Consider the following 23,817-nt stretch of genomic DNA (forward strand, 5'->3'; position numbering starts at 1 on the left):
TGTTGTTAATTGTATATGTCTTGTCTAGATCAGTGTATTTATAATAAAGGGCAGTTGTTAAGCAATGACAGCAGCCATTAATGAGTCACACAAGTATTTATTAACATCCTTCTTCGTAGTGGAAAATATTTCATCATGACACAGAACAAGATACCGAGAACTACAGACTGAATGTACAAACGTGTGAGAAAACAAAAGGGAATATGTTTTTTGGCGGTGATCTGTGCAAGTGCGTAGGAATGAGTTTAACATGGGGGATTCTGGGGTGGGACAGATGACGGATGACAGTACACTCATAACCTAACCCAAAATATGATAGAACCGTGGAAATAATTAAATAAATCATTAAAATGCAACTTAAAAAAATCCACTTGACATCAGTCTTCACCTGATCTGCTTTCTGGATACTGTATATTACAGTATCCAGTCTTGGATCCGCTTTGAACTGAACTCTCGCGGCTGTGTTGGAGCCACTATGGATTGAACTTTCACAGTATCATGTTAGACCCGCTCGACATCCATTGCTTTCGGTCCCCTAGAGGGGGGCGGGGGGGTTGCCCACATTTGAGGTCCTCTCCAAGGTTTTTCATAGTCATCATTGTCACTGGTGTCCCACTGGGTGTGAGTTTTCCTTGCCCTTATGTGGGTTCTTCCGAGGATGTCGTAGTCGTAGTGGTTTGTACAGTCCTTTGAGACATTTGTGATTTAGGGCTATATAAATAAACATTGATTGATTGATTGAATCTACAATATATTGTTTTGTTACTATGATCGTACCAAAAACCTATCTCTTCCCTGGTTTACTAATTATCTCATTGTTAAAATGTTTTTTTTTTTAAGTAACAATGGGCTAATACATATTTCAGTAATTGTTGACCTCACCTGACCTTCTCCAATTGTCTTTACTTCAACTGCCTCATTACTCTGTGTACCATCATCCTCCTAATAAGACATTTTACACATATTTTGTATAATGTCATACTATACGTTTTGACAAATGGTCGAATATGATTAGGTGTCGTCCTTGTGTTGTGTAGCCATTACTCACACTGACATTATTCTTATAAAAAATAAATAAACACTAGGTATGAATATAAACTGGCAGAAGTTATAACTAAGCCATATTTAAGGCAATGTTCTCTGCACCCCGTTTTAATGATCGCCGTCACTTGCCTTCCACTCTCGTCAGCAAGGAAAGCGGAGTAAGTATGCTATTGCACTTTCAAAATGAAAGCACAAGAATTAAAGATTTCAAAAACAAACATTTTTTATTCTCTATGCGGTATCATTTTTGGGTGGGACAAATCTCTTTGTCTCTAATATTGGGGTGGCAGGGTGTATACGTCCCCCCCGGTTCCTATGCCTATGAGTCCGTTTCATATCAAAGTTCTTCATATGAAACTGACACTCTCTACATGCATTTGAAAAAGCACATCACGGCACTTACGACGACAAATGACAAACTATTAACAATATTGACAGAATACATTCATGTTAAATGAAAGACAGGATGAAAGTTCATCGACGACACAGTCTGCTCTAATGAACATATTAACTTATATTCACCTTCACAATCTGCAGCATCCATTTAAAAGGAAAACTGCACGTTTTTTTGGAATTTTGCCCATCATCCACAGTCCCTATTTAAGAAGAGAAAATACAAACCTATCCATTTTATGTGCTTTCTAAATATTGTAAAACTGCTAGTACCAGGTGGCTAACAACCGCCAACAACGCTCCATACATGATGTTAGCTGCATATTAATAACCAAGCTATAGCAACATTGTTATTGTAAGAGCACCGAGGAACTACGTTTCTGGTGTTGTGACACATCGCCTAGCGAATAACCAGCTACTAGCTAGCTTTAGCTGCTTATAAACAGTTGTGACACGCCAAAAGGAGGAACTTGAGTTGTTTATGCTGCTGCTGTATTGCCTTTGAGTGAAGAAAAATGAATGCAAGATTATAAATCATGACTCTCTCCTGTATAGTAGAAGGATGTGAACACAAGCCGAGAAGTCGGTTAACTTTGAAAATCCACAAGCTACCAACTAGGGCTGGGCGATATATCAATATACTCGATATATTGCGGGTTTGTCTCTGTGCGATATAGAAAATGACTATATCGTGATATCCGAGTATACGTTCTCACGCAGTTGCTTTTAGCTGCGGGCATTACACTGCATGTGTTTCCCGCTCTTTCTTGTCTCTCCTTCTCACAGAGACTTAAAACAAGCGCACTTTCTTACATATGTCATGTGTGTAACATCAAACGCTCCCGCGGAGCAGAGAAGTAACGACATGGTAGCATTAGCTGTGATGCTAAAGGTGCGCAGCGGGTGGTAATATTATGGAGAGAATGTGCGAATCTGGTAACAAATAAAGGAAAAACTCATTCCCAATAAAAACAGCACGGGATCCATCGGCTGGCGGTGGTTTGGCTTCAAGCGGGAAGATGTTGAACAATTATGCAGCAAAAACGTTGCTACAAAAAGTAGCACCACTGCTAGTGTAGCATCATTTGAAAAGTCATTCGCTAGAGAATGAAGAGTGCTTGAAACTCCGCATGCCAACATCTCCGTTTGGTGCCACACCAACAAAATGCCGAAGCAACTATTTCCAGATCAACACCGTATGAAAAAAATAGTCAATACCAGAAGGAGATAACGTCCGCAGGAACCTACCACATGGCGAAGTACATACCGGTACACTATTTGATTTCCTATTATGCAGCTAATTCTTACTTGACAGTTATTGAAATATCTTGTTTGACATCATGCACAAAAGTGCACTTTATTTGTTTTAAACTATTGTTGTGGCGTTCTGTACAAAAAGTACACTTTAATTTAGTGTTGTTTTGATATGTCATCTTAGTGACATCATGCACAAAAGTGCACTCATAGCTTGTTTTAAAATGTCTCTGACAATCGTGCAGTTTCTGTTTTGGAAATGACTTGAATTTTTGTACCACTGCTTAATAACTGGTTAATAAATAAAATGTTGGTAATTTGACTAAGTTGTGATTTCCCTCTCTGTATGAAAGTTTAAAATGAGCATATATTAATGACGTATGAACAAGAATGTTTTAATGTAGACACATAGAATCATCATACTGCTGTGATTATATGCATCAAGTGTTCATTCAAGGCGAAGGCAAAATATCGAAATATATATTGTGTATCGTGACATGGCCTGAAAATATCGAGATATTAATAAAAGGCTATATCGCCCAGCCGTACTACCAACTTGAGGCTCTCAACAAATGGAACGCAGCATTAACCACCGCAACATCGCTAGGAAGCATATTAAATCGGAAAACTGAGTGTTACTTTAAATTTACCAGCTCAAGGAGAACACATGTGCTGAAAGATACAACTTCCTATCAACAGAAATTGTGAATCATTATTTTACTTTTTTATTTGTGACGTTTGGCAATAGTGCAAAATAATAACGCTGGGCTCTCACAAGGTCTGCGTTTATTGTCAACAAACACAAAAAGTACTATCTATGTTGTTGTTGACATTGATTACACAGAGCGTATAGCAACGAACACGACCGTTTTTAAGTTAAATCAATGTTCCCAAGGAAGAAGTTCTACCAATGCTTAAAATGACCAAAATACCAGAAATATTACATTTCATAAAGAGGGTGACTGTCACTACATTACCTACATACTTGTGGTATGCATGTAAAATAGTATTGAAGGGTTTTTTTTAAAGGGGGGAACAGACTATATCCTCATTTCCTGCAGTCTTAGTTGCCTATTAACCTATTTTTCGGACTATAAGTCACATTTTTTTTCATAGTTTGGCCAGGGGTGCGACTTATACTCGGGAGCGACTTATGTGTGAAATTGTTAACACATTACCATAAAATATCAAATAATATTATTTATCTCATTCACGTAAGAGACAAGACATATAATATTTCATGGGATTTAGCAATTAGGAGTGACAGATTGTTTTGTAAACTTATAGCATGTTCTATATGTTATAGTTATTTGAATGACTCTTACCATAATATGTTACGTTAACATACCAGGCACCTTCTCAGTTTATGCGTCATATAACGTACACTTATTCAGCCTGTTGTTCACTATTCTTTATTTATTTTAAATTGCCTTTCAAATGTCTATTCTTGGTGTTGGGTTTTATCAAATAAATTTCCCCCAAAAATGCGACTTATACTCCAGTGCGACTTATATATGTTTTTTTCCTTCTTTATTATGGATTTTTGGCAGGTGCGACTTATACTCCGGAGCGACTTATACTTCGAAAAAATACGGTACTAGTTTTGTTTTTTTATGATTGAGAATGCACAGAAAAGGGAAATATGTGTTTTCTTGTCTCACATAAGGATTGTGGATAATGGGGAAAATAAATAACATATACCGCTAAGTTAGATTTACTACAAAAACATGTCGCCTTGAAAGCCTACATTTAAGTGAGCGTGGTTGTGCAACATGTCGTAGTTTTGAGACACATTCTGTTTTGCCTTGACAATCCTCCCAATCCAAGGCACACTGGGTTCAGAGGTTAGTTGTGGGGGGGGTCTCTGTTTAAAGGTCATCCTCTTCATGTGCTGATGGTCATGGCTTTTTTGTGTGTTTCCAAAAGTGTGTTTTGGTCCTTTTCACTGGATGCTCATGTAGCTGCCAAGGAGAAATCTGAAAGAAGACGCAGTAATCAATCAAATGTTAAATAACTGAACTACACTGGTACCTCGATTTACAAGTGCCCCACCTTATACCTTTTTTTGACATATGAGCCGTCTCTTATCAAATGTTTTGCTCGCTAGCATTAGCTTATGTCAGACAGATAGATAGATGGAGAAACATTACATTTTCCCAACCAATGGTCCGAGTAAAGTGAAAGAAAAACAACAACAAAGGTTCTGTTTTGGGGGCCCCGGAACGGATTAATGGCTTTTCAATTCATTTCAAAGGGGATAAGTGATTCAGATGAGAGTATTTTGAATTACGAGCTGTCACATAATGAATTTAACTTGCATGTCGAGGCACCACTGTATTACTGATCCACACAGCTATGATAAAATATGGATGGAAATCAGGATGAAAGCACACAGTGATTTATAAGCAAGGCGTAAAGGAGTGAAAATTCCCTCCTGCTTTACTGGCAGCATGCCATTACTTGTGACGGTTGTGTTGCAGGAACATTTCAAACTACAACAGGTATTTCAATTAGACTGAAAACTATTTATTGTGCCCAGATTTTAATGCAGAGTTACTCAGGGGTAACCTGGAAATAAAAAATGGTGTGAACACAAAATCATTTTTAAGACGGTCGCTTGGGTGTAGATCAGGGGTCACCAACCTTTTTGAAACTAAGAGCTACTTCTTGGGTACTGATTAATGCGAAGGGCTACCAACCAGTTTGATACTCAAATAAATTGCCAGAAATAGCCAATTTGCTCAATTTACGTTTAATAAATAAATCTGTATATAGACTGTATATATAAAAAAAAAGGGTATTTCTGTCTGTCATTCCGTCGTACATTTTTTTTCCTTTTACAGAAGCTTTTTTGTAGAGAATAAATGATGAAAAAAACACTTAATTGAATGGTTTAAAAGAGGAGAAAACACGAAAAAAAATGAAAATTAAATTTTGAAACAGAGTTTATCTTCAATTTTGACTCTTTAAAATTGAGAATTCAACTGAAAAATATGAAGAGAAAAACTAGCTAATTAGAATCTTTTTAAAAAAAATTAAAAAAGAATTTATGGAACATCATTAGAAATTTTTCCTGATTAAGATTAACTTTAGAATTTTGATGACATGTTTTAAATAGGTTAAAATCCAATCTACACTCTGTTAGAATATACAACAAATTGGACCCAGCTATATTTCTAACAAAGACAAATCATTATTTCTTCTAGATTTTCCAGAGCAAAATTTTTTTAAGAAATTCAAAAGACTTTGAAATAAGATTTTGTCAGGCTTTCCTCTGACAGTTTGACTACGTTTTAGTTTTTTCCTCTGCATTTGTTTGTTTCCTATGTGTTTAGTATTTCCTGTCCTTAGTTCCTGTCTAGTGCTCTTATTTTGGTTCGGCTTCCTGTCTGTCTCCCTGTGTCCTGTTTTCACTCAGCTGCGGCTGATTGGCATCTGGTCACACCTGATGTCAATCAGCCAGCTCCTATTTTACCTGCTTTGTTCCTCCAGTCAGGGCTGGATCATTGTGTTGTCGTGTCAATGTCATTTTCTACTTGTCACTCCTACTGGTCGTGTGAACTCAGCATAGCGGTAAGCTATATTTGGTAGATGTTTTGTAGCTTACTGTTTTTTGTTCCCTGCTTCCGATTTGTTTGTTCATAGTCCTGAGTTTGTTATATCCACCCACGTGCGTGCTTTTTGTTTGTACCCTTTGTTTGTTGTAGCTGTAGTATTTTAAATTAAAACCATATTTTCCCATTCAATGCCTGCCTCCATCTCTGCATCTTGGGGTTCGTCACCAAATAACTCTGACAGAATGATCCAGCCAAATACGACAAGAGTTGTCCATGGCGGAGAGGCTTAATTTAGCGCTAGAGCTAATGGCTAATTTAAAAAGAAGTTCGGCCGCATTTCAAGCCCTCTTCCACCCACCCCTGTTGACTGTGGGCCTATCTGGGGAAGTCTTGGAGCCGCCCCTTGAGGGGGGCTATCAGTGGCTGTGCAGCTGGGGATGCACAGCTACTTCCCGTCCCAGTTGGACTGCAACAGACGCCACCATCATCTCCGGTGGGCCGGCAGACGCCACCATCACCTCCGGTGGGTCTGCAACCTACGGCGCCATCACCTCCAGTGGGTCTGCAAACTACAGCGCCATCATCTCCAGTTGGTCTACAACAGACGGTGCCATCTTCTGTGGGCCGGCAGACGCCACCATCACCTCCGGTGGGTCTGCAACCTACGCCGCCATCACCTCCGGTGGGTCTGCAACCTACGCCGCCATCACCTCCGGTGGGTCTGCAACCTACGCCGCCATCACCTCCGGTGGGTCTGCAACCTACGCCGCCATCACCTCCGGTGGGTCTGCAACCTACGGCGCCATCACCTCCGGTGGGTCTGCAACCTACGGCGCCATCACCTCCGGTGGGTCTGCAACCTACGGCGCCATCACCTCCGGTGGGTCTGCAACCTACGGCGCCATCACGCACTCAGGTGGGCCAGAAGACTCCTCCACGCACTCAGGTGGGCCAGCAGCGGGGGGGGCGCCACCACGCACTCAGGTGGGCCAGCAGCGGGGGGGGCGCCACCACGCACTCAGGTGGGCCAGCAGCGGGGGGGCGCCACCACGCACTCAGGTGGGCCAGCAGCGGGGGGGCGCCACCACGCACTCAGGTGGGCCAGCAGCGGGGGGGGCGCCACCACGCACTCAGGTGGGCCAGCAGCGGGGGGGCGCCACCACGCACTCAGGTGGGCCAGTAGCGGGGGGGGGCGCCACCATACACCTGTCGGCCACAGAGGTGGTCATTTCATGGGCGACCGCCTCACAACTGGCAGTGGCGTTCCAGTCGCCGTCGCCACTTGACTCTTCCCCTTTGGGTGTGGGGACATTGGCGGCCCACCACCTTGTCCTCCCTCCACCCTCCCTTGACTTTAGACTGTTTTTTTTTCTAGGGGGGAGGGTTTGTAAAACGTCTAGTACCCGTTATGGGAGGGGGGGCTACTGTCAGGCTTTCCTCTGACAGTTTGACTACGTTTTAGTTTTTTTCTCTGCATTTGTTTGTTTCCTCTGTGTTTAGTATTTCCTGTCTAGTGCTCTTATTTTGGTTCGGCTTCCTGTGTCCTGTTTTCACTCAGCTGCGGCTGATTGGCATCTGGTAACACCTGATGTCAATCAGCCGGCTCCTATTTGGCCTGCTTTGTTCCTCCAGTCAGGGCTGGATCATTGTATTGTCGTGTCAATGTCATTTTCTACTTGTCACTCCTACTGGTCGTGTGAATGCAGCGTAGCGGTAAGCTATATTTGGTAGGTGTTTTGCAGCTTACTGTTTTTTATTCCCTGCTTCCGATTTGTTTGTTCATAGCCCTTAGTTTGTTATATCCGCCCAAGTGCGTGCTTTTTGTTTGTACCCTTTGTTTGTTGTAGTATTTTAAATTAAAACCATGTTTTCCCATTCAATGCCTGCCTCCATCTCTGCATCTTGGGGTTCGTCACCAAATAACTCAGATTTAAATTTTATTTTACAGATTTTCTAGATTTGCCAAAATAATTTTTTTAAATTTTAATCAGAATAAGTTTGAAGAAATATTTCACAAATATTCTTCGTTGAAAAAACAAACTAAAATGAAGAAATTAAAATGTATGTATCTTTACAATAAAATACTTGAACATTGATTTAAATGGTCAGGAAAGAAGAGGAAGGAATTTAAAAGGTATATGTGTTTAAAAATCCTAAAATCATTTTTAAGGTTGTATTTTTTTCTCTGAAATTGTCTTTCTGAAAGTTATAAGAAGCAAAGTAAAAAAAATAAGAATTTATTTAAACAAATGAAGACCAAGTCTTTAAAATACAGTATGTCCTTGGATTTTCAAATTCTATTTGAGTTTTGTCTCTCAGAATTAAAAATGTCGAGCAAAGCGAGACCAGCTTGCAAGTAAATAAAAATTTTAAAAATAGAGGCAGCTCACTGGTAAGTGCTGCTATTTTTGGAACTCATCTGGTCCTTACGGGCTACCTGGTGCCTGCAGCACCGCGTTGGTGACCCCTGGTGTAGATTGTCAAAAAGTAAATTGTATATTGTAAATTGTATTACTGTGCCTTCAAAAAGTATTAATAGCGCTTTATGTTTTCAATATTTTGTTATATCTCAACCTAATTCTAATTCCAATATGAAAATACTTGAGGCTGTAATTGCTGCCAACAGTGAATCAACAACGTATTGAGCAAAGTCTGCAAATACCGATGTACATATACGTTTTTTATAATTAATACATTTTACAACTCATTACATTGTCATTATGGGGAATTGTGAGGACAAACATGAATTGTTTCCATTTTGTGGGGAAAAGTGAAGCGCTGTGAATAATTTCCGGATGCATTTTAAATAAATATAAATATATACATCACACATTTTTGTTGTCAGTGCAGCAATAATATACATTCTCACAAAAAAGGCACAATATATGGTACTTATATTTCATCGTATTGAGCCGTTTTTCCAGATTTGCAGGGTGGATGCATGAATCAAAATTATATGGTAATGCAAAAAAAAACTTTCAACCCAAAAAAGGTGGATGGTTTCATAATGAGCACGCTGATGAAGATGAAACAAGAATAAGAGTGGTGGCAACACGACACAAATCTACCGGCTTGGTCTCACCCTTAAGTGCTAGACTGGTTGTCTGATGCTTCATCCATTCTAATGGCCTCAGCACCAACCACCTCAACTGACTCACATTTATTAGGCTTTGTGTCAGACCTCGAAACTTTGCTTTCTGGAGAACATCTGCACACATGAGCATTAATCAGAGGACAAGAACTGGTGGAGGCAGATAAGAAAATACAAGATATTTCATGTCAAATAAACACAATACAAGTGCTTGTCAATTAAGGCTACAATGATTAATTTGATCAGAAAAAAATTAGGTTTTTTTTACTTCGTTTATACAACAAATCTAACTAATGAAATGTATCAAATCCGGACCGCATGGTTGCAGCGCGTCCGCTGCAATAGCACACACATTAAATCAGTCGTGTGTTGGCAAAGAGTGGAGAGGTTTTTGTTTTCATTATTAATACACTCATGTTAAAAATGCAATTTTAATATTGAAAAAAGAATGAAAGTTATGGCAAGCAAAAAAAAAAGTATTTATTTCAACTATTTTTCTTAAAATACATCAATGCACAAAAGTGTGATTTATCCAATAATTCGATTGATCGAACAAACTAATCAATAGAATACTCGATTACTATAATAATCCATGGCTACACCCGTATATTGAAAAAAAAATCAGTAAAGTTCTTCCTTCGTAGATGCTACTGTATAAGAAGGATCCCTTTTTTTTTTTTTTGAGGTATGAGCTCCGATTAAGACAACGCTCCATGTAATTGTGTATCAAATGTGGCACTTTTTCTCTTTTCTCTGGTATACATTGTTAAAAGTTTTGCATGCTTACTTAAATATATATTGATTTTGGTAGCACAAAAAAAAGAAAAAGAGTACTGCCACTACACTGTAAATCCGGCATAAAGTGCTCACTCCCAAGTCACTTCACTCAACATTTCCTTGAAGGAAGATGCTTTGACAAGACGTGCTGTTGTGTAACTGCATGTTTTGTGGGTATCATACTGTATATCTCAAATAGTTTGTACATTTTTAAAACTGAATTAAAAATTGGTAAAAATTATGGGGTTTTGAGTATTAAAAAAATGGGCATTTTTAGGGCTCTTTATGAGTGCATTTGTGAAGGAGGCCAGAGAGTGTACATTGCTAAACCTCATTCCCTAACACATTAACAGCATAAACTGGACATTACGTTGACAGGTAGGGTTTTTAACTCGATGCCTCACTCTCTCACTCTCAATCAGACCCAGGTTTGAGCCCCGACCGGAACGGAAACAAGGGCTGAACCAGGCGGGTCACACCTGCATTACATTACACTTGCCGAGGATCTTGGAAGCAAACTCTCGTGAATAGCAAGGATCTGCAAAGCAAGAACTTTGTTACACAATTTATTTTGTGTAATAGAACATCTCTACTAAAAGTAGTTTACATGACGTGCTGAAGGTTTCTTTGTGGAGATGGTCAGGCTGACCAATCAGTTCTGACAGGGCTTTCAAGAGAGCAGCTTAAAGAGACAAACTATGACTGCTCAGTGGAAACATGGCGGCAAGCCAAGAGAGCCTGAATAAAGGTGCTGCAGCAATGTACAGTAGTTACAGTATGTGCGGGTCGATACTGAAATATTAATACCACTGATACCAGATATTTATGATGTAAGATCCATCCATCCATCCATCATCTTCCGCTTACCCGAGGTCGGGTCGCGGGGGCAGCAGCCTAAGCAGGGAAGCCAAGACTTCCCTGTCCCCAGCCAAGATCGATTCTGAAATCTAAATATCGATACTTTTTATACTTGAGTGTGACACACTTATGCCGTCGTCGTGCGGGTTGCATGGACCATTCAGGAACGACACTGCTTTGCAGGTTTGACTATTGTTTATTTTTTCAAATAACACAAGCTTTGTCTTATGGTCAGATCGCTTTTCAGCTGCTCCGCTCCTGCTCGCTCCTCGCTCGCTTTCAGTCGGCTGAGTCTTCGCCGCTGTCTTCGGCTCGCTCTCGGTCGTTCTCGCTCTTCAGGTTCTGCTGCTGGTTCTCCTACTCCTTCTGCCCTGATCCCTCCTCCTTTTCCCCTTTTATACAGCCAGAGGAGAAATGTCAATTGAGAGCCAGTGCGCGATCTACGCACCTGAATTTGATTGCGGCAGCGTCGCTTCCAGCACGACCCGCCTCCCCGCTCATCCGCATTCTCCGCCTTCTTGCCGCCATCTTGGGCAGGGCTGCAGCGTGCCCTGCCCCGCCGTCGGCCTGTCGGCTGCGCCTCCCCACAATGAGTTATTTGAGATAATGTATATAATTAATAGTAACACGGTGTTAAAAAAGTAATGGTAACTAAACTTGAGAATGTGGCAAAGTATCAATGTTGGATGCCTTTTATTGAGTGATATTTTCAGTACGCATCCAGAATTTTTACGGTAACATGTTCATGTAAATTGTGAATGACCTCGGATAAGCGGAAGACGATGGATGGATGGATGGATAGTTTCTATGCTAATGGTATTTCCTAATAATACTAAAAATATTTTTTATGGTTTGAAACACCATTGTACTTCGTATCAGATTCTTCTGTTTTTTCTGTTTTATTCGCTTGGATATATTGGTATTCATGCCACTACTTCAATACTGTATAATTAAAGGTTTGAATTAAATAAATAACGGTCTTTTATTCTTTATGCTATGAGACATGTTATTATTTGAAATACACAACTTTTTTAATTTTAGCAGACATATTTGCTGTTTGCACAAAGTATTGTTATTGGATTGGTATCACCGATACCAGCCTAAATTTTATTCGGAAAAGAAAAAAAGACAAGAAAATCAGTGAAATATCAACGAATGTACAGTTAGTATATTTTAGGATCATGTAAATATTCAAATAATAAATGATAAATGGGTTGTACTTGTATAGCGATTTTCTACCTTCAAGGTACTCAAAGCGGTTTGACACTATTTCCACATTTACCCATTCACACACACATTCACACACTGATGGAGGGAGCTGCCATGCAAGGCGCTAACCAGCACCCATCAGGAGCAAGGGTGAAGTGTCTCGCTCAGGACACAACGGACGTGACGAGGTTGGTACTAGGTGGGGATTGAACCAGGGACCCTCGTGTTACGCAAGGCCACTCTTCCACTGCGCCACGCCGCCACGTCAATTTTGTTATTGGAGGTGAGAATAAAAAGAACCTCATTGACCATTCCATGTATCCTTACTTCCATGGAATTTTCATTTCTATGGAATTGACAGAAGCGTACCCACCTAAACAAAATAAAATAAAATAAAATACTATGCCTTACCTGTTGTGTGTGGGACTGCGATTGTATGTTGCAGGACGACTAGCATGTTGAGAGAACTGAGGTGTGTCAGCTGTGTCATACTCAGACAGGCCCACCGCCAGCTGGTTGCGCCAGTTTCCTGCACTCTCCACGGACGACACTGCAAGTGAGACCAAACCAAAAGCAGGCTTCATTGTAACATAACTTATGCAAATTGTTTTCACAGCTATGACTACACACACGCACCATAGATGATTTGAATCTATTTTTAAAACACGTCCTTGTGGTATAGATAATGTGTATTGGATATGATTTAAACTAGATTTTAAGTACATTTTGCTCCATAGTCCCATTCAAAACCTGCTTTCTGCATGTGTCTGCAAGACGTTTGTTTGTGGAGGCGTTTCCAGATTGAAAATGAAACCACCTCTGCCCCTCAAAAAAAGTATTGAAATGTATCTTTTGAAAATGTACACTGTTTAAATATATATTTTGAAGACGAACGTCACCGCTATTTTTTATTTTCCGAACAAGGTCAAAAATAAACTTCATAAACATTATATAGGTTCACCCGGTCACAACATTAGCCACACCTGCACAGAACTGTATTTAAATAAGCTGCATTTAGCAGCACTTATGTCACACGTCCGTGTTGTTATGCACATTCCAGGAAACCAAGTAGAAATGTCACAATGATGCCATCTTTTCCCGTCTAAAGTTATTAGGAAATGCATGAACCTTATGATTTGACGCTTTGGCATTATTTAACAGGAGTACCCAACATTGTATCAATATTTATAACTCAGAAAAGAGAAAAATCATCACAGGTCCACTTTTACACTTTTTGTTCAAAACAAAGGATCTGGAACATCTGCGAGCGTTTAATTTATTGTGAGTGTACTGTAGTTTTTGAAAGATGAACATTGAATTTGTCTGATTAGATTAAAAAAAATGCCATTTACTTCAGTGTTGTTTAAAAGGCTTTCATTATCTTTTAGCAATTACAAGCCTGATAAAAGTCATTTTTGACGAGCAACAATAACATGGAGTTACTAGGTGATATGCTTTACATTAGTGTATGCGATATTGTAATTTGTTCCGTAAGTAAGCTGTTACGTGCATGGCGGGACCTAGCAACTACCACATAAGCGCATGGATACAACAGAAAAACATAGTATCTCAAGGGTATCTCTAGAAGTGAGTTACTAGGTTCTGCTTTTGGACAGGAGTAGTGGTAATATATGCTGCAAATTGAACCTTTTTGTAAACAATTCTGTTCATGCGGATACACTGATTGGAAAACTACCAATGGGTATAATCTCACCGGATGAGAAAGAGGTGGTTCTACTGGAGTGGCAGAAGGCCGCTGGCATGGTCTGGTATCCGAGGCTGAGCTGAGAGCCGCAGTCAAAGTCGTATCCTGTCCTCCCGCCTTCCCTGTGGCTCCGGTTCCGATGATACCAGCCCCTCAAATGTTCCGCCACCATGGCCTTTTGCATGTTCTTGGCCAAAAGTTCATTTCTGGGCCCCTCTCTGTTCCTTGGCGGTCTCACAGTTGCGTACGGGTTCTGGGAAAGGCTGTCTTTTCGATCAGAACCATAGTGTCGAAATCTGTCGTGTCCGTGGTAGCCATTCACTTGATAAGACGGGTTGACGTTGTAGTGGCCTTCCACATCATTCTCATACACGTAAGCCCCGTTAGAGTAAGGCTCCATGTCGGAACACGGGCAGCCGGAGACATAGTAGGCACTGGGTGGATAATGCGCTGAGGTCTCACAGGCGTAACTACAACCAGAATGGTGCTGTACTAAGTTGGGCATGCTGCCTGTGTTTCCGTACACTTCGACGTTGCGGTGAAGACGATGCATGGTGGAGTTTCGTGAATCCAACGTACTGTAGTGGGAATGTCCTGCCCCGCAAAAGTCCAAACTGGACTGACTGGTGTAGGAAGAACAATCCTCCAACACCTCTGTACTGTTGCTGCGGTGGGCTGGTGACAAGGTGAAAACAGGCTTCTCCAGGTCTCCATCCTTCCTCAGCCGCGACTCCAAACTTCCACTACGAGTCCTGAAGCCATGGTGCAAGCCTTCAGACCTAGGAAGATGGCACATCTTGTAACGTTTAACTGGTAATAAATATACTGAAACATTTTTAAGGGGTTTTAATGAGAACCAAAATCGGTGTTGAGGATGCTGGGGAGCTGTGACCACACCTGAGCTGGCTGCTGCTGTAGGCATTGCGCGTCATAACAGGTGTGGGGGGCATGCTGCGTGGGTCTCTGGGAGGCCTGGGGAGGGTTTTATAAGGACTACTGTGGGTGGAGGAGACCTCTCTTGGATTGTGGTAGTTTTGGAAAGCTTCTTGGCCTTCCAAAACTAATCTACAGGGTTGTGGCAATGGGGGAGATGATTAAAAAGCAAGGCTGGCAACAGAAAGTGGACTCAAACACAACAAAGCAATAACAGCCAAATAGGTTGTGGTTTGGTTCCAAAAACAGCTCAGTCAGTATGAAAAAGCCTCACCTGTTGTGGCTTTTGGTATTTTCCCTTGGAGATGCTTGCCTGTCCACGTCATATTCCGCCTCAAGCAAGCACAAAGGGCTGAACTGAGGGGAGTCTTGCACAGACCTTGACCGTGGCCGCTGACTGGCACTATCTGAGTCATCTGTAAACAACCCAACAGGATGATTTGAACACTGCATTATTGCAGATGGAATCATGAGGCGCACAAGGATGTGTGTTGGCAAACTCACCGTCTTCCAGCGGAAGACTGGACAAGGAGCTACAATCTGATTGCATGAGTTCATCTGGAGAAAAGATAAAACAACCTCACACTAACTGGACACAGCAGAAGCATTCAAGTGGTGACCGTATCAGCTCCATACCTGCTATGATTATTGAGGCTCGCTGGGTGGGCTTCTTCCCATTCTTGACTCTGTACTGGTTCATTTCATCCTCTATCTGCTGGAGGTTGTGCATGGCATCCAAACAGTTTCTCCTCCTTTTCTTCTTGACTGTCTTACCCAGCTCTGGCTCATTGGCCAGCTTTTTAGCCGCTTCAACAATCTTCCGCTGAAGGGCAAATCTACTCTCCAGATTTCTCAGGAAAGGATCCTGCAACAGAAGCAGCAAACAAATATAAGAACTAACAAAAACCAACAGCAGTGAAAACAAGTTGTTATTGTCTTCATGCTTAGCGCAGGTAAAAGGCAGCAATGATTGACTCTTCTTCCAGGTTCCACTTTGTAGTCTGTTTTAGTCATATTATAGCACACATTTTTCAATATTTCCATTTTAAAGGATGCAAAAATGTCCCCTTTTCAATATGCCTTTTTCACAAGCTGAAATGATATTACCACTATTGACGTTACACTCTATGCGGTAGTTTGGGGCCACAACAACTAGGGGAGCCACATGATTATGACGACCGGTCATTTTAAGATGATCCTTATCGTTGTTGTCGTGCTCTGCAGGTGTTTGTATGACTTTGATGGACTGAATGACCTCATGACTACAATCTTATTTTGTCTCTGCTAAACTTCTATTCAACCGTGAATCAACATATTATTTGAAATGGATTTGATTCAGTTTGCTAGCATGGCAGCCATGTCCATTCAAAAGCCCATAGAGATAATTGTTCATTCAAAATAGCTTTAAACGCTGTCATTGTGACAGATTTACGGCCGTAATTCTAAAATGACCGAAGCATTTACCTTTATATTGTGGCGAAAACTTTTCCCCCAAAAATATAGTATCCAAACAAAAAATTATGTGGAAACGTCCCGCATGTCAAATTGACAATCTTGACGGGCCGCATGCGACCCACAGGCAGTAATGTGCCCAGGTCTGCCCTAGTGTGTTACACAAGTAATAATAAAGACAAAAATGGCGCCACAAACAAAATGTTTAGGGCCACAAAAAAGCCTAGGGCCCTTAACAATCGCCTAAACTGTTCCTCTTTGTGGAAATGTGGCCTTAATTAACATTTTACACTATTACACCCAAGACTGTTCTTACTGAAAATATATTCAGACATTCTTTCACATCAAGTATGTGAAATTGGTGTGTATAATGTCCTTTTAAATGAGAGCACATTTGTTCTTTTAAAAGGTTTCTCTCTCTAAAGGCTCATTCATTCATTCATCAATATTTTTTTTTTAAAACAATTTACCTCCTTGTGAAATATATATTTAAGTAAGGTATGTTCTACTATAACAAAAGGCAGGTGATGCTGTCCTAAGATACTTTTGTGAAACACAGACCTCATTGTAAGGGAAAAGGTCGTCCAACTTGAAAGCGGTGCCAACTCGCCGTCTGACCAGTGGCGGTCGCTCATCTGAAGACAAAGGGTACTCCTTTGGCAGCTTGCCAGTAAGCTCCTGACAACACAAAATTACACTTTAATGAATGTTGGAGCAGAAACCATCCATCTTGTCAGTTTAATTAGACTCTTATGGGGTCTCTTACGGAGACTGAATATCCCCAGCAGGCCTGTTATTGAAAATGTTCAGCTCCAATTTACCTGGATCTACTGCAAACATTTTATGTAGCATATTGTCAGTCATATTGTAATAACACCATATATAAATGGCAGCACAATTAGCCAAAGAGAATGACAGCTCAGGTGCTGGATCATGATTGTTACAAACGATAAAATGCAATGATGACACAACCATCTACTTCAGTAGTCTATACTGTTGGTGGAATAGCCAGAATTAGTGTCCATGTCCACTTTATTACTGGACACTAAACCAGCCAGGATGTGTTCCCTTTTAGACATGAGTATACATCACACATTCATCACTAATACATAAAACACACATTTCTATTTTCCATCAATCACAGTGACTTAGAAGTTGATTCAACTCACAAGCTTAGCAGGCGAACAAATACAGATGTTTTTAAGGTGATGAACTCCAGTATAGGGCAACTTCAACAACATCTAATACTTAATGCCTCATGATTCCATTGTTGTCCAAAAATCAGCCATTGAACAGATCCTCAATAACAACTAAATATATACTGTCAACTGAAGCTAATACACTAAATCAAGTTGACATGATCAAGGAAAAAGGCAAATAAAACAAAACAACTCACCGCCTCTCGCAGACAAATTTTCTTTAGTTCTTTAGTTTTCTTGGCCAAAATATCTTGAATCTCCTGCTCTTTTTTTCTTAGCTCTGTGAGTTTTTCTTTCTTCTGCTCCTCACTCATTTCTGAGTCAGCTGAACCTGGGAAGCAAAGACAAACATTGGACTATTTTTCTTTATGCCTTCAATAAGCTCATGACTATTCAGCCTTGAATTCATCCATACATTATGATATTCGCTACATATACCCACCAAAAGATAATCCAAAAAATGAGCGTTGCTTTAAGAAAAGCTTAGTGGTTAGTGTCCACCCTGAGATCAGTAGGTTGTGAGTTCAAATCCCGGCCCAGTCATACCAAAGACTTTAAAAATGGGACCCATTACCTCCCTACTTGGCACTCAGCATCAAAGTTTGGAATTGGGGGTTAAATCACCAAAAATGATTCTTGGGCGCTCCCAAGGGTGATGGGTCAAATGCAGAGAATAATTTTGCCACACCTCGTGTGTGTGTGTGCGACAATAATTGGTACTTTAACTTTAACTTAAAAGAGGGAAGTTTCGAAACGCATTAGCAAATGAAAGTATATCTAACCTGTCGATACCAGGCTCCCATTGCTGGCCGTTATTAAGTTATTTTTCAGGACTGACTCTCCAAGTTTGCTTATCTTTGCCCCTGGATGCTCTGTAAGATCCATGGCAATTTCCTCCAAGCTTTTTGATGCTCCTAGTTTAGTCTGAAAGAAAGAAGGAAGAAACATTAGACAAATTACTCTTTTTGGAGATGTAAATTGCAGTGTAACGGACACTTACTTTGCTTTGCTTTCTGTCCAAGTAGAACTGGTGCTGACTAATAGCCATGACCCAAATAGTTTTAATCAAAGAGTGGCTTGCATACCAAGTGTGGATAAGAAGGCCCGTCTGTCCGAAGGTCCGCTTGGTTACTGCTCTTCTGAAATGAAACATTCATGTTGCTTAGTTTTAAAGGGGAACTGCACTTTTTGGGGAATTGTATTATTTATAAACACTTGTTTGTCTTTTCTGTGCATTCAAAATCGTAAAAAAACTGCTGGTGAGAAGCAGCCAACAACAAAGGCAATGGAGATATGATATATTTTGCCTGTAAAACGCTCGAAAACATCCAACAATGTTATATATACATCCTGTAAGTATGCATGCAATGTAGAAATAGGCACATTCATAATAACATGTAATACCATCCATTCATCCATCCATCCATTTCTACCGCTTATTCCCTTTGGGGTGACAGGGGGCGCTGGTGCCTATCTCTGCTACAATCGAGCGGAAGGCGATGTACACCCTGGACAAGTCGCCACCTCATCGCAGCATGTAATACCTAAGAGTATTTTGGTCATTTTAGGCATTACCAGATCTTCTTTTTAGTGCGCATTAAGTCTTTTTCCACCGGAATTGTTCCCATTTACCCGAGTAGATAAAGTACCCTCAGTGTTACCACTACACAGTTGTAACACTATTTTTAGTTCCTGTATAAACAAGGTGGACTTTTGGGAATTCCCAGGAACCTTAGAGGGGTGTGCTTTGCTGTCAAACGCTGATTGGTTGAACACAGCTGGAGCGTTCTTAAAACTTTGTTTTCAAAGTTTATTCTGCCTTTACAGTAAGAGAGGAAAACTTGTTTATTTCTTATTTCTTGTGTTTCTATTACAACACAGTTCACAACGTAGAGAAAGAAGAACAAAAGAACATTTCGACTTTAAACTATTATGTAGTTCCATCTGTATTGATGGACTCATATTGCTTATCCGATTTGAAGCTGAAATATTACCACAACGGGACATTTGGCTTTGTGTTTCATTGTAGATGCACTGTTGACTGCTTCTAAAATGCCCAGAAAAAGTGGTACATATATAAATGCTGCAGGTTTTAAACACAGCAAAGCGTCACAGGGAGGAGTATGATAACATGAATGTGCAGTGATTAGTGTGTCCATGGAGAAAGCTGCTGCTATACGCAAAAAGAAAAAATAGATCACATGTAACACAAAGTGCAAGCAACTTTTTAGCTTGCACACACTGTTTCGCGCATGGTATTTGGATCTTAGAAGATCAGGCCCTACTGTAAATCATCATCTAATGTTACGTACTAATCATTTCATTGACAATAGGAGCATAAAAGTACGGGATAAGTTGCAAGTAATAGTTTAAATTAAAACATTTTCGCTTATGGACAAACTACTATTCAGGTGTTGGGCATGATACATACTGTAATCCAACATTAACTTTCACAAACTCAGAAAAATTCAGCAGCATGTAGCTCTGTAGCTAGCTGTGGCACTGTTATGAAAAGTAATTACTCGATGTTGCCTCTTACAATACTCATCTAGCACGGTTAATATGCAGGTCATGGCATGTAAATATAGTGAATTTGGCGTTGTGTTTATGTTATTTTTAGAGAGCTTTATAGGTAGATGAATCCCATTGCCTGTATTGTTAAATGGCGTGTTTTTCAATATTTAGAATGCACAGAAAAGGTATTGTGTTGCTCACAAAAGATTAGTGAATAATGATAGGGAATGATAGGCAAAATTTAAAAAAAAAAAGCATTTCCCCTTAAAACCGGATGTATCATTCATTCCAAAATAAAGTAAAAACAACCCAAACTCACCTGTGTGGATCGTTGACCTCCACTGCAAATTTTTTCTCTCTGAAGTACAAATTTTCCAGTTGTTTCCACTGATAAAGCTGAGGGTCACAACAGAGACACAGCACATCAAAACAAACGTATGACCATGTGACCATGACATTCATCAACTGTTCAGAGTGGGGGGGAAAGAAACACGTAAGCAGGTGTTACGGCTGATCATTAAAAAGCGAGACTGTATATGGAATGTCTGTTGTACCAGTGCTGTCATAATACAGGCATTCAACTCCCAGGCTCTCCCTGCACTTTATATGGCTCATCAGCCAGGTGCTCCATAATGCCAGTGAACAATCAGTTCAAGCTGGTGACTAACGGCACTGTCTGGTCAATGAGACGCAAACTACAACAGATGTGAATGCACGGAGGAATATTCCAATCATTAGATAACAAAGTGTGGCAAGGTGACTCCAAAACAACAACAACAGTTCAACAAAATACTATTCAGAGTATTCTTACCGTAAGGGATCTTCAAAAGTCCTGTTTGTTTTAGTTATCAAATCCTCTCAGTTTTGCTGTCAACACAAACTCCTACTTTGTCCTGTGCAATGTCAGCTCTTGACTTGCCTCCTCAGGTATTCTCAGTGCATGCATGTTAACGCCCAAAGCCGACCCCCTCTACCTTCTGACATCAGCAGCTCCCTCCCCTCCCTTCACGGCCTGCATTTAAACAACAGGCACTTGCATAACAGCTGTCAAAGTGACACTGAACCATAGCATGCAGGCCACCAAGATGAATTGTTTTTATGTGACGCATTGTCATATCTCATTGCACTACACTGCACATGCTTGTGTCACATTCTGCATACCATAGTTGACACATCAGACTCATCTCATCTATTAGCTGCCAAGCTAAATAAGAGTCAAAAGCAGGCTCACATGTGCAGAATTTTACGGCATTAAAAGTTCCTGCTGTTGATTTAGTTTGATGACTCAACACGCTGACTGAGTCCTGTGCTGTCATGTCGGCTGTTCATTGTGATGCAGACAAGCCAAGTTAGAGCTTCAACTATCGGGGAATATTTACCTTTCTGGGTTTCAGCTTATCTTGTAGATCATACTGGCCAATACCTTTATAGCTGATGCCAAGCCACCATGGCATCCCTTGTTTGTCCTATTAGAAGAGAAAAAGGTGACAAATGATTTAACTCCCATATGGTGCAAACACTCTTAAAGGGGACCTATGAGAAGTTCCTTTTTACTGACTTATTAATGTTGTTACAATGTTGGATGGGCATGTTGAACAATGCCCAAGCGTCAAATCATAAGGTTCATGCATTCTGGTGTGAGTTAGCACTCAGTTTTGGATGACTTTGAACGCTGTGTCTTGCAGTCTGGCTAAGTTGTGACGTCACAGTGAGGTGGATATACTTATTTGGACATTACGTAAAGCGACTAGCAAAAGGAGGAGGATCTGAATTTAAGGAAATACAAGAGAAGGTAGGATTTAATATAATCTTTAAACAACCGCACAATAACTCAGAAGTGTGACGGATATAAATGCTATTAAAAATTGATTTTTTTTGCAGTTCTGGAACTATCAGCGAGTGTGCAGGTCTGCAAAATGTTGTCACCAGGTGAATCTATATGAAGTTTAAATTTGACCGGTCTTTAAAAAAAAAGCGATGACCTATATCTTTAAAGGGAAACTAATTTTACCTATCGTTCACAATTATTATGGGATACAAGAACACATACCTTTTTTTTGGTTTTAAAGATGATGAAAAACGCTTGGAAGATGCGACTAATGGGGGTCCCCGTTCCCGCCTTAAAAGCCCTCGAAAACAACGTCAAAACCCTCCATCAACATTTTATATACACACTGCAAATATATATATATATATATATATATATATATATATATATATATTTATAGATATACATATATATATTTATATATATATATATATATATATAAATAATGTAGTAACAAACACGTTCACAATTATATGTAATATGTACAATATTTACCATGTCTTCCTTCTTCCAGAAACAAAGGTGTGTGTGTTGTAATCACGGTAACAAACAACAAATACAACTATTTTTCGACAAATGAAGATTCACAATATTATATTTTTGAATCTGAATATATTGGATGTATAGGATGAACTACTGATTGTGGAAAGCTGGAGCAGACGGAAGCCAAGAGAGTGAAGTGACTCAAAGTTGCAAAATCTGGAATTTGAAGCCAAGCTATGTCGACATAAATGGAGCGCTTACCCAAATAAAACTGGGAAAAAAAGTTTGCGGCCAGCTGGACCAAACAGTCAACCTTCCATCAAGTTAGTCACACTTTACATTGATCATGATACATGCAGCACATTATACGTGTATCATGACGGATACCATACACTGTCTGGCTAGCTGCGAACAAAAAAAAACATGAAATGTGCATTACAAACTCAAACAGGTCTCATGCTGACATAGAAGCTGGTTTATCTCTTGCCATAGTTAGCTTTTACAGCTAATATCGAAGCGCGCCAATGTGTTACTAGGCTAAATATAGAGTTCCTCAGTGTTTGCTCTTACAATACCCAAGTCGCTACAGTTTGGTTGTTATACAGTATTGTTGACAATTTTTAAATGCACATTTAAAGTGATTTAAAGGTGAAATTGATTGCTCCCATTAGCTGCATTGATAGCCAACAAGAACGAGACAATTTTTAAATGCTAAAATGTGTCTCAGAAGTATTGTGAACGAATTTGTGAAATTCCAAAAAAAGGGCAGTTCTCCTTTAAGATATATATTTAACTGTGTAAATTTTCATTTAAGTATGATACTTCTGTGGAGGGTGGGGCATGGTTTAATTTGCCACCTGGGGACGTCGCCACAAATGAACAACTTGCAGACAGACACAGAAAATAAGTTATAAATATGTGCGTGTATATATATAGTATATACATACTGTATATATATATATACACATATATATATATATATATATATATATATATATATAAATACATACATAATTATATATATATATGCATACATGCATGTATATACATATATACAAAGATACATACGTATATATTTATATACATTCATACATATATACATATATATATATTCATACGTATATATATATATACATATATAAATATATATATATATATATATATACAACAAAGTTAACACGATAATAACACATTAACTATAAATTTCAATATCATCACTCATTTTTTTAACACCCAACTATCGTGAAGACTTCCTTTTTGACCCTCGAGCCGTGCCGTAGCGGTGGGGATTGGCTGCAGTTCACTTGCTACTGATGAGCCACAAGCGAGCAGAAATGGACAAAAGAAAGTATACTTTATGGAAATATCAGGTTCAAAGCCATAGCAAGTTCTTCTCCTGACAAGAAAGGACCATTTTTCGCCACGAAAAGAGGAGACATATAAAACGCCTGCTGTGCGTGTCGTTTTAGAGATGGGTGTTGCTTCACTTCTGTGTTCAGATTACTGTTAAGGTGCAGTAA

The 23,817-nt window shown here is 39.8% G+C and overlaps 1 protein-coding gene across 6 annotated transcripts in view; it reads right to left on the reverse strand.

Annotated features, from left to right (window-relative positions):
• Positions 1-81: 81 nt before the first annotated feature.
• frmd4bb (FERM domain containing 4Bb) overlaps positions 82-23,817 on the reverse strand; it is a 60,141-nt gene continuing 36,405 nt past the window's right edge. For 2 of the 6 annotated variants that reach the window (XM_061903203.1, XM_061903204.1), the window contains exons 11-23: positions 21,366-21,452; positions 20,306-20,382; positions 18,473-18,611; positions 18,255-18,396; positions 17,670-17,803; positions 16,835-16,951; positions 15,458-15,686; positions 15,326-15,379; positions 15,096-15,237; positions 14,786-14,953; positions 13,898-14,667; positions 12,595-12,733; positions 11,151-11,366 (exon numbers count right to left, since the gene is read on the reverse strand). In XM_061903203.1, the coding sequence (XP_061759187.1) occupies positions 11,171-11,366; positions 12,595-12,733; positions 13,898-14,667; positions 14,786-14,953; positions 15,096-15,237; positions 15,326-15,379; positions 15,458-15,686; positions 16,835-16,951; positions 17,670-17,803; positions 18,255-18,396; positions 18,473-18,611; positions 20,306-20,382; positions 21,366-21,452 (2,394 nt within the window). In that variant the 3' untranslated portion in view covers positions 11,151-11,170. Of the gene's footprint in view, positions 4,668-9,330; positions 9,457-11,150; positions 11,549-12,594; positions 12,734-13,897; positions 14,668-14,785; positions 14,954-15,095; positions 15,238-15,325; positions 15,380-15,457; positions 15,687-16,834; positions 16,952-17,669; positions 17,804-18,254; positions 18,397-18,472; positions 18,612-20,305; positions 20,383-21,365; positions 21,453-23,817 lie in introns of those variants that run through there. The other 4 variants (XM_061903208.1, XM_061903209.1, XM_061903205.1 and 1 more) reach the window with 4 other exon arrangements.

The sequence above is a fragment of the Nerophis ophidion genome, linkage group LG06, assembly GCF_033978795.1.
Source record: "Nerophis ophidion isolate RoL-2023_Sa linkage group LG06, RoL_Noph_v1.0, whole genome shotgun sequence".
In the NCBI taxonomy this organism is placed as follows: domain Eukaryota; kingdom Metazoa; phylum Chordata; class Actinopteri; order Syngnathiformes; family Syngnathidae; genus Nerophis; species Nerophis ophidion.